General features: G+C 43.2%; 1 protein-coding gene across 10 annotated transcripts in view; it reads right to left on the bottom strand.

The window, feature by feature from the left end:
* Positions 1-18,997, bottom strand: part of DTNB (dystrobrevin, beta) — a 200,063-nt gene that overhangs the window by 48,951 nt on the left and 132,115 nt on the right. For 6 of the 10 annotated variants that reach the window (XM_012727558.1, XM_012727560.1, XM_012727561.1 and 3 more), the window contains 2 exons: positions 11,771-11,848; positions 1,809-1,898 (listed from right to left, as the gene is read on the bottom strand). In XM_012727558.1, the coding sequence (XP_012583012.1) occupies positions 1,809-1,898; positions 11,771-11,848 (168 nt within the window). The remainder of the gene's footprint in view (positions 1-1,808; positions 1,899-11,770; positions 11,849-18,997) is intronic. The other 4 variants (XM_012727567.1, XM_012727562.1, XM_012727565.1 and 1 more) reach the window with 1 other exon arrangement.

The raw sequence follows: 18,997 nt of genomic DNA, 5'->3' as shown, positions 1-18,997 counted from the left end.
TCACTTCTAGAATTTACCAGAAATATGTGGCCATTTCACCTACGAAGCTCAGTACTTTAGACTAAACATGCAGAAGAGACGCCATGCTCACCCGCCCTTGCGTTTCCCAGCCTCCGGGCTGCAATTCCTGCTCAGGGAGCCAATCCTCAAGCATGAGAGTTGAGGATCTTGACTAAATCTATCATAAATCTTGGAATGAGACATAGGGCAATAGCCTAACATTCTGCTGCTATTTTCCCCATGAAACTTTAATCACTTGGACAATTGCCCTACTGGTAATAAGTAAGCTGTCTTGCCAGCTCTGGGGCAACTATATTCTCAGAGACCTAGGGGCTGGGGCAGAGTGCAAGATGTCATTAGTTGGATGAGGAGGCATCTTTGTGATATGATGCATGATATCAGATTCTTCTTTCCTACCCACAAGATACGCCTATCAAGCATACTTAAGAGGTAGAAGAACCTAAAGTTTCTCTAAACCTTTAGAAACACTAGAAAGTAACAAGTAACAATGTTATACAGTCATAGTAGGGAAACTGTAGAGAGTGCAATAAAAAATATATATGACCTATATATTGATATTATTAACTTTTTCTTCTGTTATTATAAGGAAGATAAAATAACCTTCTAATAGAGCCATGGCATGTTGTGGGCAAAATTCAGGTCAAGATTTAAGGCTCCACTTCTTATGTATTTAGTTTATAAATTATGGTTTTCTCTCCAAGAATAAGAAGCTCAAGTAGTTTGGCAAGGATCCTGTGCTGCTGTGTAGAGGAATATAGAGAAGTGTATAGAGGAGTGGCTTCAGTTATTCAAATTTACCTGCTGTTTTCCCTGTAAAATGGGGTGGGGTGGGCATAGAGTAAGCAGGTAGCTTTGAGTCTACCTGACTAGAAAAGCATTTTGGCTAAAATCAAAGGGTTAACTTTGCTGTAGCTAGCAATTATCAAGCATCTTCTCATCCTAACCCACTGAGGTACCAGTTGTATTCCCATATTAGTAGCAAGTCACTGCCACATTTTCAGGGGAAGGCTATGCGAAGATTATTCTAAAACATGTAATTATTATACACACAAACGCACTTATCATATAAGGAGAAGTGTGTGCACGTATATACTTCTGTGTGTGTGTGTATGATACACTTCTCCTTGTATGTATGTGTGTGTATACTTCTCCTTATATATATACACACGTATATGTATGTGTATATGTATGTATGTATGTATATGTATGTGTGTGTGTATATATATATATGTGTAGTTTGGGGGAAAGCCTCAGGTAACAATGATTCAGTACCACTACTGAAAAGCACTAAATAATCAACAATCAACAATGACAGACTTGGAGGAACTAGACAATGGTGAAGATACAACAGGGAGATGGTATCAAAGCCCCCAAATTAGATCAAGTGAAGTATCTGTGGACTGATGAACTTTAAATTTTGAAGGTCAATAGGAAGATTCCATTATTAGCTAAGAATGAACAGTCAGAGGTTGCACCAAATACCTCTGTGCACATACAGCTTTGGGGCTGCACATTTGCCTGAGGTTTATATAGTGTTTGGGTGTAAGCTAAAGAAGGTGGACTCTAAGGACAACGTTCAACTATGTGCTTCGGTAAGTGCCTGGGCCTGGCAAGCCTCCTTCTCTTTCAGCAGCGAATATTTTAGCAATTATTTAAAGTCTGCCAAGCGCAGTTGGTCGCTTCTCCAGAAAAACCCCACATGCAGAGCTTTTCCAACGGGCACCCTGGTAACGCAGCTCTCCCTCCTGCGGTCAGCCACTCGGCCCCCCGCCTGCCCTACCACTGACCGTGCACAGTGCTGCAGACGGGCCACATAGGAGGCTATCAGCGCATGCTCATCGGCCAAGTGTCCTGTCTCACACTGGCTGTACTGTAACCTGGGAACAATGGAGGCAAAGACAGCAAGCATGACACAAACACAAAGCGAGAAATGAACATGGTTAAAATGGGAACTTCAAAGAAAAATAGAAAACAGCACCAACTCATGGTAAGGAAAACAATAAAAAAATGCATAATGGAGTACATGATATTAGACCATAGCAAATACATTTCACAGAGTCTCTGAACAAAAACAGTCCTTGAGATGGCTCTGGCAGACTGAGTCTACAGCCCCTGAGAAGAAGAAACCAAGGAGAGGGGTCAGCTGGAGCCTTGCCCAACCAGCTCTGTCCAGATTCTAGGTCCTGTGACAGGTGCCCCTGTGAGGGCATGGCCCCTGGCCAGGGAAACTGAGGCAGAAAGGTCCTACGTCACATCACCAAGTGGCCCCTTCACATGTTCACGGCATCTGTCTCCATGTAAGAGTGTTCAGAGTGAGCTGCTTACACTGTTATTAACCTTCCTCATTTGTGTAAGGACACAACCTCAGCGCCTTTCTGCTTTCAGCCAAACTTGTTATGAATATACCTAAGACTCCACTGGACACAATCTATACCAGAGGTTGTTGTTTCCTGTAGATATACTGACATAATCTTCTTTTTGAAACAGTTATAGAAATGTTAAAACATGCACAACAGAGTATTTTAATGACCACCTCGCATATCCCCGTGCTCACACCAGCAAAGTCAGCATTCTGTTAATTTGTTTCAGCTATTCTATCTCCCCCAATTTTTTGTGCTGGAAGGGTGGCAATTTATTATTTCACCGAGGAATAATTGAGCCTGTACCTGTATCAGAGAGTGAAGAACATTTACATAACCTCAGTGCTACTGCCACATCTGAAACATTTAACAAAAACTCTCAAACCTCAGTCCATTTGAAAATTTCCTCAAATCTGAAAAAACATCTTTTCTTAAAGTCAAGATCCAAACAAGGGCCACTCTTTGCAGTTGATTAATCTGGGTTTTCGTGTGTGTTGGTATGGTGTGTTGGCTTTTTTTTACTCTGCAACTGTTCTTCCTTTTCCCTGTTTTTCTCATGTCATTTATTTATGAAGAAAGCAGGTTTCTCTGTAACATGCTTTACATTCTGGATTTGACTGTTTTCTGTGGTATCATTTGTTTTTTTTATCCTCTGTGGTTAGCTCTAGATGTTTCATTAAAGTTTTTGCTTTTGTTCTTGAGAAGGGGCTAGAAGTCACCATGGGTAATAAGGTGTACTTACTCAAACAGGAGGTACATGATAGGGTGAAATGTAAATGTGGATTCTGATGTCATTGGTGACATCTCTCTTATAAAATCCTTTGACTTTCACCTAAAGGTTTCAGTATTTACTGAAGATTCTTGTTTAGAGTCACTATTTCACTAGGAGGTGCCAAATGTTGGTTTTCCCAATTTCATCATCTTTTCCGCAATTTCTATTATCTATCAATTCCATCTATTTATCCTGAAACACCATTTAGCAAAGGTTAAACAAATACTTGATTTAAAAAAAAAAACCTTTTCCCTCCTCAGATTGCTCTGTCTCCAGTTCGAGCCTCTTGGCAATCCAAGACAGCAGCAGATAGCCACATGTGCTGTAAAGTGAGGGGGCTGGCCCAGGACTGTTGGGGGGCAACTCCCACTTGGTCACATTAGCTTGCACCTCGAAGAGCACATTTCACAACTAAATTGATATGTTATTATTTAACAAACTCCAGAAAAATGAGTTAGCAACCTAGCAACCTCCGATGGTTACCAAGGAGTTTTCTTCAGTATCATTACGAACTGATAGATTTCTGGGTGTCACATTTGATCTACTGCAGTCATCTTCTGGATGCTGTTTGTTCTGTCTCACACATGTCCTGTCTCGCAGTTGGCCCCAACCAATCCCTGAGGGTTCTGGTTTTCTGTCCCTCAGAGTACTTAGAGACCATGTCAGAATGCCTGAAAGCTCACCGCTTCTCGGATTTTTCAGGGGGCTAAAGCTTAGGAAACTTACACCCTGTAAAAAGGAGAAAGATAAGTTCTCTCCTTACTTTCAGATGTCTTCCTGTTTTCTTCTAGCTCACAGTGTTTTTAGTAAGCCATTGAATAGTCTTGGCTTTGCTCTCTCATATTTAATGTCTTTCCCTCCCCTTTAACTGTTTTAAATATCTTCTTTATTGTTTTCAGTATTTGACTGTGATATCTCTTGGTCTGTTTTTCTCTGTATTTATCCTACTTAAAGATTTTTGAGCTTATTGTACCTGTAGGCTAAGTTTTCATCAAATTTTTCATATTTGGAGAAATTACTTCTTTAAATACTCTTCTTTCCCTCCTGTTAAGACTGCTTGATACCGTCCACGAGTCACTGAACTTGTTTGTTTTCTACCATTCTCCTGTCTGTGCCTCACATTTGGGGAGTTTGTGTTACTTTTCTTTGGCAAGTTCTGATTTACTATTAAGTTCACTGAATTTTTCACCTCAGGCATTATTTTTTTCAACGCTAGAAGTTTTAGTTTTTCATTTAAACACTTTTATTGAGGTAGGCTATATATACACACACACACACACGGAAAGTTCCAATTACACTTACACTTGGCTCTTTTTCATTTTCTCCTTATGTTTCCTATTTCCTTTATATTTTTGTTAGTTACCTCTGGCATTGTTTAAGTTTATATCTGCTAATTATAATATGTCTGTCTTTCTGGCTTTGTTTATATTGACTACTTTTCTCCTGCTTCTTCCTAGGTCCTTTAGTTTTTTTACTCGATAAAGGAAATTGTGACTATTATTTTGTTAAATGAAAATGTCTCCTTCTAAAGAATATGGTAGTTTAGTTTACTTGTGGGCAATCTGACCCTTCTCAGGTTTGCTGTAAGAGTTTCATCAGTGTCGATCTAGACTTGTTTTTCCACGGCTACTTTTGTCCTGCTTGCCCATGTCTTCGGTGTTCAACAGTCTTTCTACTCTGGCTGTTTGGGACAGAGACAACTGCTCAAAATTGCAGGTAATTATTCCACTTTCACATCCCCAGAACGGTTCTTTTCCAGTAGTTCTGCTGGTTTACGAAATCTCAGTCCACACATAGAGACCTCAGTTTCACCCAAAGATGCATGGTGCCTCCGTGCAGACTTGGGGTCTGTCTCTACACTTCTCTGCATGCTTCCTTTCCCATCATATTAAAGGCAGTTTGGCAAATTCCAGCTTCCCTAGACTCTAGCCTCTGTCTCGTTCTTAGTAAGGCTGACTTTGCATGTATCCTGCACTGGAGTTTCACAAATGGCCAGGCAGAAAGTCTGGGCAATCACAGTGTCCTCTTCATTTGTGTCCCAGCCTGGAGAATGAGAAGCCCTCCTCCTTGAACTCCTTCCAAAACCCGCAGTGCCTGTCTCCACTCCCAGGATCCTGCTCGTATCTCAACCTGAGTCTGTTAATACCAGATTGACGATCTTTCTCCCCAAACCTGTTTCTTCTTCCACTCTGCTCTGACAGTCTATGATGGATGCGATTCTTGCTCATGTTCAAGACTTCAGGCCTCAGTCCAATGAGGGGAGGAAACTATTAGTTACCATATTTCTGTCAGCTTCAATTTTTCATACTAAGGTTTTAAAGTATGGACTTGGAAATACTCAAAAAGTTTTTGTTTGTACTAACCTGCGTTAGAATTGCTGAGGGGTTTACCTTGAACGCTTGAATGGAAATGGAATTTAATACCAACCCAGAAGCAGTTGAAAACTGGCAATGTGCCCAGGCCATCAGATGGACTTTGGAAATCTGCCAACACAGAGGACTCTGCAGTTCCTGAAGACTATGTGTTAATTTTCAATTACTCTACTTTTCTGACTTTCAAAATAGGATTGGAGGAGGGAAAAACCTGTGTTACCAGGGAAAGATTTCCATGAAGAAATCATTCGAGGTAGTTGTTCATGTCCACGCTGAAACCCTTACTTACCAATTCTTGCTTTTGTTGCTTTTTTTATTTTTTGGTGAAGACCAGAGGTACAGGGATAGGAGTGAGAGGCTTCACCAGAGATGTACTGAAATACAGTGCTGGGGGGAGCAGTGGGAGAGACAGGAGAAGTCTGCTGCGCCATGTCAGTCACCTCCCTGGCTGGGGATCGAACTCAGGCTAAGTGGTGATCGTGCTAATCCCCAGGCAAGAAAATGAGAGCCCTGAGTCGGTAATAGTACCTGGCTTCACCAACTCCATCTTGCCTCCTTTCGTAGTTTGCCCAGCACCTTTGTCCTCAGTCTGTGATACTGCAGACGGTGGTTTTTTCATTCCACAACATCAACGCTTCACCATGGCACCCACGCAAAGGCACTTTAATAGCATAACAGTACAAATGATCTCTTAACTTGGTCACGTTTCTACACCTTGAAGTAATATTTACATAGTGGTAAATTCTGGCCTCTAAAAACTGCATTTCCTTCCTATGAAGTAAGTGTGAAAGTAAAAAAGTCCTAATGGATGAAGTCGTGACTGACTGCAAGATCACTAGTGATTGGTAACATTCAGAACTACCTGCTACTGCCCGAACACGGTGTTAGGTGCCAAACATCTCATAAACAGATTATAAAGCATGACTTAACCTTTGTGAGAAATAAAAATAGGGTGGCTCTGGGGGATGGGGCCCCCTGAAATAGACTTTACCATGGAGGCGTGATGTCATATACTTACACAGACACAGAGCCCCAGAAACAAGGCCTACAGCAATGTGCTCTTCAGGGCCTCCATCTTTTCCAGGGGCAGCAGAACTTCTCTTTTGGGAGAAGCGTCCCCACCCATCCAGTCAGTTATTCTAGGCAGGGCCACTAAAAAGAAAAGCCCTGGGTAGAGGAGATGATAGAGGAGATGACTCAAAACCGACTAGACAGAACTTTCACTGGGAGTTTCCAAGCTAGAACCAGGAGAAGAGGGGTCGTCCCTCAGGACAGTGTGGCCATGCATACGCATGTTGGGTCTTGTAGCCAAAGCCCTGCTGTGGCAAAGGTGGCTGTGGGGGAACAATGAAGCTGGTGTGAAGTGGAAACAGCAAGGCCCAGAGGGGTTGGGGAAGGGGGGGTGTTGAAGAGGCAGAGTCCCCTGCTCTGGTCACCCCTGAGGCAGTGCCGCCCACCACCCTATTCCTCCCACAGCAGGGCTATGGAAACATTTTGTTTGCCCCAAGCTAATTCAAACTGAGTTTCTGTCACAGCCAAGTGTTCTGACTAAAATAAAAGTGGATGCCAGAAACGGGGTGTACCATTTTGTCATCTAGCTGAGTCAAGCTGAGGTGTGGATGGCAGCAAAACGCTCCACCCTGGTGAGGGGACCGAGCAGAGAAACCGCCATCTTTGGGACCCTGGGACGGAGGCCTGGTGGCGCGCACGGAGGGCCGCAGGCGGCTCGAGGGGAGGGACAGGACGCGGTGACCAAGTGTCCAGCATGATGCTGTGAGAGAGAGGACTGGCGGCCGGGCAGCACTCTGCCCACCAAGGCGGAGGTAATAAGACAGTGAGGGCTTTCCTGTTCCAGAGCCCCAAACATAAATCTCAGCTCTTCTAGCGTCTCGCCGCCAGTTTAGCTTTTCCTTTCTCCAGGCTTCAAAACCTACAACTCCTCACTCCGCCTTGCTGCTTCCAAATTGGAGCTGCTATCGTCTCTTCCATTTTCCTTTGTTATTGTGGGTTTTTACTTGTCAAAGAATTTCTCTTGGTCATTATAATGGCGCTTTAGGCGGAAACAGTAAATGTGCCTCACTATGGCAAGCTGTTCCGCCCCATCCTGGCCTGTCTACCCCAGAGTAGCTTCTATCTGGCTGAGTGCTCACCTAGAGCTTCCCGTTTGTCCACACAGAGCGGGTTAATGCATCACAAAAAGACATCTAGAGCTATTCCATTTGAATGGACACACCCTAGGCAGGCAGACCCAGGCTGTCTCTGCAGGTGGTAAGATAAGGAGAGCTTCCCTATTCGACAAGGACAAGGCCCAGGGAAACTGGCGGGCAGGAAGTTGGGGCACTGCCAGGGGCAGGGAAGAGGCAGCACACCAGGCCCACGGCCAGCCAGGCCCACTCCGCTTTTCTTCTCTGACTCTGCCTTTGCTTTTACACGTATCGCCCTTTCCTCCTTTCTTTCTTTCCTCCCTTCCCTTTCCCATTCCTTCCTTTCTTCCTTTTCCTGTGGGAAGAACATACAACAGCATATCTACCCACAAATTTTTCATGTCTAGTGCAGTGCTGGCAATTATAAGCACAACGTTATAGCACAGGTCATGAGAATGCTTTCACCTCGCCTGTGTCTGGGCTTTTTAAAGTTAGGTCTTAATTGCTGATTTTAAAAGAGTTAAGCTGCACAAAGCAGAAAGATTCCTACTGAAGGTTCTTGTTACTTCCAGAGTTACATGAAATTCGCACAGAATGGTAAAAATTTGAATATTCATAAAGAATCAAAGCTAAAGCTTTAAATGCATTAGCATCAATTTCCACATTGGTGTGTGAATACCAGGAATGACTGAATACCGTGCAACAGCACAGAGCATGGCAACAGCTTACATTCTGGATTGGGCAGGGCAGACCAGAAGCCAGCCTAGGAGGCAATCAGATGAGGAAGGGGTCCCGGCATCTGTTTTCAAGTTATAAAAGTGTTTTGTTGTTCGTAAATGTAATATGCTGATTCTTTTGAAAGAAAGCAAATTTTGGGCCCTCCCTGGTGCTGCAGTAGGTTGAAGCACAGCACTACAAAGCTGGCTGCAGCCACTCTGGCATGAGTTCAATCCCAGGGAGCTGACCTGCCTGGCACAGCAGACCTCTACTGTTTTGCCCACTGCTCCCCTCAGCAGTGTACTCTGTCAGTCTGTCCTGCTCCCCGCTCTGCTTCTGCCGAATCCTCTCACCGTCCCTGTGCCTCTGGCCTGTACCCCAGATCTGTATGCAAAAATAAGTCTAAAAATAAAAAAGGAAAGCAAATGTATAGAAAGTAGTCTGAGACAAAGACAGATCTTTTCAGTTACAGAAATGTAGACATGGCCATATTAAAAGAATGTTATGGAGGGGAAATCTCCGTAACATAACTATCTCAGGAACATCTTCGCCAGCATCTTTGCCATTTGTAAGGCTTTCTTCACAGAGTAACCCTCCCACCCGAGATGGCCTTTTCTTTGGCCTGCTGTAGTACTGTCTGACTACTGTCTTCCCACCTCATACGCACTACCTATTGAGAAGGTAGAAACTGGAGTTCTTACATTTTTCCTGCATTTTTCTCATGATGCATGTTCTCATCTAACTCAGTGATGAATGTCTCGTGTTAAGTTCTAAAGGAAACCTCCTTCTCCCCCTTGGGGAGTCTCTGCCCCAGGAAAGTGTCTGGGTTCCTGGCTTTCATCAGACTCTGGAGACACAGGTCTGACGACATTCAGAGAAAGGAAGAAAAACTGATTGAGTCCTTGGGCAAATAAACAGAACACTAGCTGGCGTTGGGTGCTGTGCTAACTGAGCCTCGCAGGGCCAAGTCTGTCTACGCTATGCAATTAATGTCTACAATCTCCACATAAATATAGGCGAACACTCCTAAAACTCTAAGATCCGCATTGCCAGGGGCCTCTTGAGCCCAGACAGCCTCCTGTGAAGCAGCGGCTTGTCTTGGTCTGCTAAACGCTTGAGCACCTCTGCTCTACTGGGCAGCTCTTGGTGGGCAATTCTATTGAGAAGGAGGTGCTGGCTGAAATACTGACTTTAAAAATAAAAGCTTAATCCAACCTATGCTATATTATTTGAAATAACTTTCAAAAATGATAGGTATCATTTTGTTGTTGACAACTATAGCTGGTCCCTGGACTTTCACAGTGACAGCGAGTCTAAAGGTCAGTCCTTCCAGAGGCAGCTGTGATTATTTCTGCTCCGGGTCGCTCCTTTCAGTCTTTTCAAGCAGCAAGGCTGTCAGAAAGCTGCACCCTCTGGCTGCCTCTCACAGCGACGCAACAGAGGCCGAGGTCCGAGTGTGGTCCCTGAGTGCACGGTGGAGCGACAAGACTAGTCACAAGGGAGAGATCTCAGATGGGCCGAGACCTACCACTGAGCAGGGCTAAAACACAAAGCCCACAGGCTGAGTCTTTCGCCAGCCCGCCTGTTTTCCCAGGTTTGAAAAGGAAACCTCCCTGAGCTGATATTTAGATTCTGGGTTTGGATGTGGACGTTCCTGTACTTAATGTAAAAAACTAAGGACTAAGGTCAGCAAGGGTGTTATAATATCTAGTAGATGGCAGAGATTTAATGGCATTCTATTCTTCTAGAAGCTTGCTATTCCTCCTCGGGAGGGCACTGTTCCTAACTTGTTCTTTTTCCCCCCATCTGTTTGGGAAAAGGTAACAACAGTACCTAACATTCCCACCTAAACCTCATAAGGAAGATACTATTATTATTTCCATTTTATAGATAAAAAAAGAGATAAGAATCTTGTTTCAGGTCAGGAGAGTAGCCAGTCTGGCTCGAAAGTCCTTGTTCTGGAACAGGACACCAGCTCAGCTCTGTCCAAAAGAAGTGGCTTGTTTGTTCATCCTGCTACAAGTGTCTCAACAGGTGGGGTAAGGGCTCTATCCCCAACTCCCCCACTGGGTGTCCAGACTACACTGTTTTATCAGGTTACTCTGACTTAAGCCCCTAATCTTCTATTCCAGGGGAGCCCTTATTTTCTAGTCTTGCTTGATGATAAGAATCAGCTGGAATACTTGTTTAAAATGCAGCTCCTGCGCCCTTCCGGAGGGCACAACTGATTAAAGCACAGCACTATGGCACTGTCTGCAGTCACTTGCAGCTCTGAGTTCAATCCCCGGCCAGGGAGCTGACCCACATGGCGCAGCAGACCTCTCCTGACCTGCCCACTGCTGAGAGGAGCAGTGTGTTCCAGTAGATCCACCTGTTCTGCTCCCCACTCTGTCTCTGGAGACTCCTCTCACTGCCCCCACCCCACACCTCTGGCCTGTACCCCAGTTCTTCTATGCATAAAGAAAGAAATCTTAAAAAAATAATAAAATAAAACGCAGCTCCTTAGGCTCTCTGGATATATAAGGTTCCAGAAATTTGTATTTTTAACAAGTGACACAGGTGATTCTTCCCTCATCTTGGAGTTTTCGTCCGTAGGGACACACAGAGTTGATTTTAAGCTTTACGTATTCAGTCAAAGCCTATTAAGTAGGTGACTTTTCCACAGCTGAGCTAGCCCGGAGCAGTCAGTACACAGGGCACAGCGCGGCTTTCTCCAGAAAGGACTTGGGTAGTGGGCTGGAATGTCTTTGTTGTTTTTTCTTTTGAGTGATGGCTGTTAGAAAAAATTCTCTAATGGTTGTGCCCTTGAGGGAGTTTCTGCTTTGGTCATGGAACAGCTTAATCAAATAAAAAGTAAGCCATTTATATAGTTCTTTTAAGTCTTGCCTGAGAGAAGAGTAAATTAAATGAGGAGTGCGCAGTTCTAGGTCCTTGACGGGCCCTAAAGAAAGCCCCTGTGTACAGTGAGAGATAGACTCAGGCGTTCCAACCTAAATGTTTATGAACCACATACAGGATGATCTAGGAGAATATTTACAGGAGATTAATTCAATTGACAGAGTCTGCTCAGGAAGCAGAAATGATCTTAGATACTCAAAGAACTCAGGTAAAATTCTTAAAACTCATGATCGCAAAATGCCGTTGACTATATTTTAAAAAGATCTCGACCATGCCCATCTGCTTTGACACTGTTCATCTCAGGCGCCACTCAAAAAAAGCGACTCCTATAGCTGATCTATTTATGAGCTAGTGGGGGAAAAACGGAAGATAAAAAGCAGAAAATACTACTAAGGGGGGCATCACTGATGAGCCAGGCCCCCTGAGAGCCCCCGGGGGGGGTGGTGCTAACGTGCCAGGCCTCGACCTGAGCTCAGCCACACGTACCTCTTGGTGGGAGTGGGTGCCCCGGTGGGCAAGTGGCTCACCATGGTGTCGCTGCTATTCGTCAGAGGGCGAGGAGGGCTGGAAGGAAAAACATTGACATTATATTAATAATTACCAATGTGACTGAGGAAACACATGAAATAGTGATAAGGGCAAAAGAACCAACTATCATTTCTGATAAGCCCCTGGGGCCTGTGGGGAGTGGAGGGAGAGAGACCGCTACCTGCCTGTGGCCTGTGATTCAGCAAGAAGGGCTCCCCCCCACCCCAAGCCTCAAGCCTCGGACCATGCCTCTGGCCGCAGGCCTGGCCGGCCAGGAGAGGCTCCTCTCCCACACAGCTCTGGGGGCAGCTTTCAGACGCTGGTTTTAGGGCACAAGTCTCCGAACTGTGCGCCCTGGTTCATTTCTCTGCCATTCAGGTGTTAGGATTGTAACTGGTGGATTGTACAGGACCACAGGTGTTTGGTGCTTTGGTCAGTCACAAAGGTCAGACACCCTGAGATCTGGTTTGAGCTCACTGCCTGCTCAGACCCAGTTGGTATACTTTTCATAGAAACAACTAAACTGTTACTTATGAGATTTTATTTACTGAGCCTTTATTAACATCTCAATGAAGTCATACTTTAGACCCAAAGTCTAATAAGAGCTTTTTTATAACAGAACCCAAAGTTAAATGTGAAGTAAGCATTCTGGATGGCCAGTCTTTGGTTTTCTGGACTCCAGGCCTATTTCTCATTTCACCATCGTGAATGAGCAAATTCAAGCACAAGCACACTTGGAAAGGAACCTATTATTCTGCTCTGAGCCACTCTTCAGTTGCTCCTCCCACCAGGTTTAGCATTTGTTGCTACAAGTTCCTTCCAGGGAATTTCTCACTTCCTCTCCTAAATTGAAAGTAGTACTTTTCAAGAGAAATTAGTCCATTAAAAGCAGAAAAGCCCTTTTCTCATATTTAGGTGCTTGGGAACCACCTTCTGGTTTCAGCATCTTTTTTAGAGCTGAGTTAATTATGTAAATTGCTTTTGTGGAGGTTATACTTAAGTCCCTCTTGGGGAGTACTAAGGGACTTTAGCCTTTATTGTTCTGTAGATTTCTTAGTAGAACATTCAAATAAAGGATCAAGGGGGAACATTTTCAGATAGGGCCCAGGAATCTAGGGGAAAGGTGAAGAGGGATGGATGTGTCTGTCATCAACCTATTCCTCCTGCTCCCTCTCTCACCTTTCCCCTCTCCTGCCCCCTCCCTCCCTGCCTCTTTCCTCCCTTTCTCCTTACCCTTCTATTTTTAAAACCAATTTCATTTCTGGAAAGGCAAATCTTTTTAAGGGTTTCCCATTTAACAGAGAGGAGCAGAGAAGGAAAGTAATTCTCAGGGGACAAGTTTAGGTCTCTTGATTTGTAAACCATATATACATTATGCTTATTGTTACACAATCTTCCCTTTGTGTGACACGTCTCCAAGTGAGACACTCAGAACTGAAATGTGACTTTCTAGGCTGGAATTTAATTCCACATTACTCATCTTACTACCTGCCTTTCAGACAGACATTCAATTTGGCTCTAAACTTTCCAGTCTATTAGTGCTAGTGGCTATACTGAATCATAGCCGTTAAGTCCATTGTTTTAGATTGACCAGTGATGGAAGTGTACACATAAGTTAGCTTAATTTTATATATTTTTTGCCTCTAGTTCTTTTAAATCAATTGTCTAACTGGAACAGGAGACAATTCCTATGAGGGAAACAAATGCAGCATCATAGCTTTTCATACTTGAGGGCATCAGAACATTCTGGTCCTAGAAAAAGAATAAGCTTTGCTTCTTTAACATCTTATTAACACTCGTTTCCAAAATAAGACAAGGCCAGCTCACATTGCCTGGGAAGGAATGCAGCTACCTGGTGTATTCAATGCTGAAGCTATTTACTGCTGCATTCAATTTCCTTTGACATTCTCAGAGGAAAATGACAATGGGAAAAAACATTTTTAAATTCCTTAGACATTAATCCACGTGATAACATTTTATTGTTTATAACAGTTTGGTTGCATGTCACAAAAGTCTTTAAGAATCATCTCTACCTCTTGGCAGCTATTATCTTACAGCACACCCATCAGTGAGTGCTTCCCAGGCATTAAGGATTACATTGTGCATCTTAGTGAATTATAACTGCCCCTAAATTTCAGACCCTTTCCAAATGTCCCATGTTTAGTGAGAGAAACAGGCATGTGTGTAAAATCCATGATGAAAGAGGCATTTGAGAACATTAAGGGGCCTCAGATGAGGACATGCTCCAAGATTGCCTATGAAAGCCGGGAGCAGACGTGGTCTTAGGAGATGTAATACACAAAAAATGAATGGCTAAAAACCTGCTTCATCAGTCTTATAAGAGATAGCTGTAAAGAAGGCACCAGGGTAGGAAGTAGATGTCAATGGCACCAGTTACAGACACGCACATGGCAAAACAATTGACACAACTTATCAAATTGGCTTTGTTGATTTTTTTTAACATCCAAAACCAGATGAAAATCTTCAACTTATCACCCAATGTCCTACATCTTCCCTTGGTGAGGATCTCAGCGAGGTACACTCAGGTACCAGTGAGCCCCATGATGTACCAGCCACCACTTGGAGCAGATCTGGAAAGTTCTTTTGCTAATAAGACATCTCTCTTTTTTTAAATGAGGGTGCAGGTAGATGATGTAGGTAAAAAGAATTTTCCAATCAGAAGAGGATGGTGTAAGGAGAAGACTTGGAGAGGAACTGATAATTATTAATCAAAGGGAAAGAGGCCCTCTACTGGCTGCCAACTCATAACAGTTTTCATCTAATGACCTGACTATGAGATGGTGCACACACATCACTACAATGCAGAGCAAGGAGAGCAAGCAAGGACAAAATATTAACAACTCAAGAGGAAGAGCTACACCTGTCTGGAAGGATGGAGGGGGAAAAAGTAGTCAGAATGAATTAGTATTGAGGAGAGAACTTTCCAGTAGTAGAACAAAAAGTCCACCCTAGAGAGAAGAAATGATATTAGAAAAGGCACAGACATCCAAAAATGTATGATATGGTTGGGTTTAACCTACTTGACTGGTCCCAAAGCCATTTGTAGGAGACACTAAAAATGCAAGCCTGTTCTACCACAAACTAAGAAGTTGGAATTTGTACTGTGGGCGACAGGGCAAACATTATTGATAAGACAAAAGGTGATATGATTATAGTTGAGCTTTGTAAAGTACTCTAGAAGTTTATAAAGTACTGATTTTAATAAGGGGCATGCATAAGAATCATCTGGAAAGCTTTCTGGAAAATAAGATACCCAAGGTCTACCCTCAATTTACTAAATGTGAAAGGGGAAACAGGATTTTAAAGCACACCCCAATTTAAAAATCATTTATGTGGAGTGAGTTTGTCAGGATGAAGGGATGGACCTGTGAGACCAGTTAAGGGGCTATGGCAATTGTCCAATCAGGGTGGACAATGGCAGTGAAAATGGCAAAGGGACAAAAGGAAAAATACTCCGGAAGTAAAATAAAAGCTGGTGACTGGTTAAGTACATGGAATTAGGGAGTAAAGAATAATGAGGAATTTTACTTTGAATCCTGGGTGGCTAGTGATATCAGTGCCCAAACTATGGAACACGGGATAGGAAAGAGGATTTGGTATTGGATTGTGGGGATAGAAAGAATGAGTTCGAGGGTTAGGGTAATAGGATTCAGCTCTGAAATCCTATCCAGTTGAAACGCCATTGTTAAGTTTGGGTATATGATACCTGGAAAGCAGTTGGAAATAGAATGGAACTCTGGTGAGATGTCAAGTTTGCAAATATTTGCATGTCATGATTTAAATAGGGGCTGTATGGATATTCCAATCACTATAAATTTTTTTTTTTTTCTGGTGGAGGAGGCTAGGTGTGGAGAAATATTCACTAAGAGGGTGGCTTAGATAACAGGTACAGAACTTCTGGTTACTGTTTAGACACAACTCCTATTATAAAGTAAAAATTTAACTTACTGGTATAAATCATTTTAATGTGAGTTCTCTTATGACAAGGCTACTCCAATTCATTGTGGTAGGTGAGTTGGAATGTAGACTAACTTGAAATTAAAATTACCACAGAATTTCTCTTAAGGTTAAGCTAAGAGTAGATAATGAATAACTCATCCTGCCTTTAAAATCGTCCACAATTAATTATATTAAAAGATAACAGAAAGAAGAAAATCTGTTATATGCTATGGGAAAAAACTGAGATCACCTTATACAGGCATGTATATGTGTGTGTATAATGTTTGATATAAAGTACTTATTTTTTTTAGTGTGTTGAAGAACTAAACATAAATATTTAATTATATAAATAGGGAGAAAACATGGATCTAAACGCAGAGATTGAAATTCAACAATAAAGGAAAAATTAGGGAATAAACCAATTAATTTGAATTGTTTTTAAAAAACTAGTAAAGTGGGCCTTCCTGGTGGTGCAAGTAAGTCTCAGCACTATGAAGCTGTCACCAGCCACTGTGGTGCAAGTTTGATCCCAGGCCAGGGAGGTGACCACACGGCACAGCAGACCTCTCCTGTCTCACCTGCTGCTCCCCTCAGCAGTGTAGTTCAGTCAATCCACCTGTTCTGCTCCCCACTCTGTGTCTGGTGAATCCTCTCATGCCCCTACACCTTTACCCTACACCCCAGCTCTTATATGCATAATTAAATCTTTAAAAAAAAAATCTTCCCTTACAAAAACAGTAAGTATTAATTTTTAAAGGTAATCTTTAAAGCTGGAGATTTTTTTTTCTTTTTTAAGTAACACTGGATATAACATTGAATCGTGCATGTACACACTACATAAAGTTGAACCCTAAAAGTTCAATTCCATCTTCCCCCAATACATCTGGCCCCTTTTACCCAACTTACTTGTCCCTCTTTGCTCTTCCCCCTTCCTTTGTGATAACCACTAGTTGGTCTTTTATTTGGAAAGTTTATTTTCATTTTATTTAGTTCATTTATTTGGTTTCTCCATATATATTACACGAGTAAAATCATATAGTAAAATCATATAGTGTTTGTCTTCCTGCATCTGACTTTTTTCACTAAGCATGCAGCCGCTAGGTCTCCTTGCAAATGGCAGGCTTCCGTCTTTCTCTAATGTTCACGGCTGAGTAGCACTCCACTGTTCTTTAGCCGGTCATCTGTGGATGGGCACTCTGGCTGCTTCAGCTCTTAACTAGTGTGAATAAAGCTTCAATAACCATTGGGGTGTGCCTAACTATTCAAACTAAGGTTTTTATTTTTCAGGTAAATGCTCACAAGTATGATGATATTGTATATAAGTTTGTGTGGAACTTCGATTTTTAATTTTTGGAGGAATCTCCACTCTGCTTTTATCATGGCTGCACTGACTTACACCCCCACACTTTAGATCAGTGTGCATTATCTTCTCTGCTAGACTGTAGGTAATTTACGGGGGATTTTAATCACTACAGTTCGAGTGTCTGACACAGCAGCAACATGCAACGGGCACTCGGGGGACACCTGCTTTGAGTTATCTCTGTGCTGGGGGGCACAGGGGTGTGGCGTGTGCAGAAGATGATTTTTCTGTCACATTTAGCTTGATGAGACCACTCTGACAGTGGCATTATCAGTTGTTATACTGAGTAGGCATGGGTATAGTTTTTGTAGCTAAAGCAAGTTTTTTTTCTTTACTGGAGAGAGTGGTAGATTTCTGGCTACCTAACCCCATCAATGTCTATGACCTGGTCTGTGTGAAACAATCGGACTACAATAGAATCAACACAGGAGAGACGGTCCTTAACTGCAATAGCAACACCAACTATATGCCAGACTCAGCCTGGGCACGCCCGTGGATTCCACCATTTCAACCTCAACCTCACCACCACCATCTTTGATACTATATACTATACCATCTCCACTTTACAGATGAAGAAGCCCAGACACCGAGAGAAGTAACATACTGCAGGCCACAGCCAAGCCGTGGTAGGAGCGGGGTCTGAACCGAGGCGACACAGCGCGAGTCTGCTTTCTTCCTTGTGACACTGTCTACTGCCTCTGATTGCTGCACTCTTAGAAAAACTTACTTAAGATTGTTTAGTCTATAAATTAAAACCAACAGCATGATGTTAGGTTCTGGTTCTTTAAAGTTATTTCTTAAGGAAGGTAAAACAATAATAGCCCCAAGTATAGTTTCTGGGTGATTTATCCTTTCTCTGATGACATCATTGCACTCTGTATGCTAAGTGCCTATTTGAATTCAAACCACCTGACTACAAAGTGTCCACTCGTGACCACTTCTAGGCTCTCCAGGGACTAGGTGAGCCAGTATTGTTTCTTTCAAAAATCTCTTAATTAGGATGGCTTTAAAATCTAATCTTAATTTTAAAAATCTTTTAGATCCCTCTCCTCAGCCTAACCACACACATAGATTGAATAAGAAATTTATCTATCAGCCAGGCTGTTGATCTAAAAAAAAAGTTCAAGCTGGGCTCAGACCCAGCACTGAGTGTAATTACTTGTTTTGGCTCTCTGAGTTGACTTAGATCCAGAAGTAAACACTTTCTAGATCGGACTTTCTAAACAAGGATGTGAAAGTACAATACTGCTGTTTAAACACAATAGCTACCCCAAACTTGTGGGCGAACACCGGGGAAAATGAGCAAAACCACGCCTGGCTCCTGCCAGCGCGAGGCGGGCTCGGGGCTGGTTGCTCCCCACGGCCGAGGCTGAACGCTGGCAGGAGGCCCCAGGGGGCAGGACCTCACCCCCACCCTCTGTGCGCAGAGCGTTTGCTGCCTTTCTTGCTCCTCCTAGAACATGTCTGTAGTGGGGCAGCTAAGGTCACGGTTAGCAGTTCTCTTTCGTTTTTCCCACTGCTTGGTCAGTGAGTCTATTTTTATATTGTCTTCACTGAAAAATGCCCATAAGCAACCGTTTGGTCTACTAGCTCTCAGCAACCCGTCTGAGTGCCGTGGGAGCTGCCTTCTGAGCTCTGGCTCTTTTTTTTCCTTTAAAGATTTATTTATTTCTGCATACAGAACTGAGATACAGGCCAGAGATGCTGGAGCAGTGCGAGGATTCACCAGAGACAGAGCCAGGAGCAGAACAGGCTGACTGACGAAGTACACTGCTGAGGGGAGCAGCGGGCGGCCAGGAGAGGTCTGCCGCGCCATGTGGTCACCTCCGGGGCAGGCGGGAATCGAACTCATGCAGAAGTGGCTT

This window comes from Condylura cristata, unplaced genomic scaffold (genome assembly GCF_000260355.1).
Source record: "Condylura cristata isolate star-nosed mole 26May11 unplaced genomic scaffold, ConCri1.0 scaffold00020, whole genome shotgun sequence".
In the NCBI taxonomy this organism is placed as follows: Eukaryota; Metazoa; Chordata; class Mammalia; order Eulipotyphla; family Talpidae; genus Condylura; species Condylura cristata.
The sequence above is the reverse complement of the archived record's forward strand: the minus strand, read 5'-3'. Positions and strand labels throughout refer to the sequence as shown.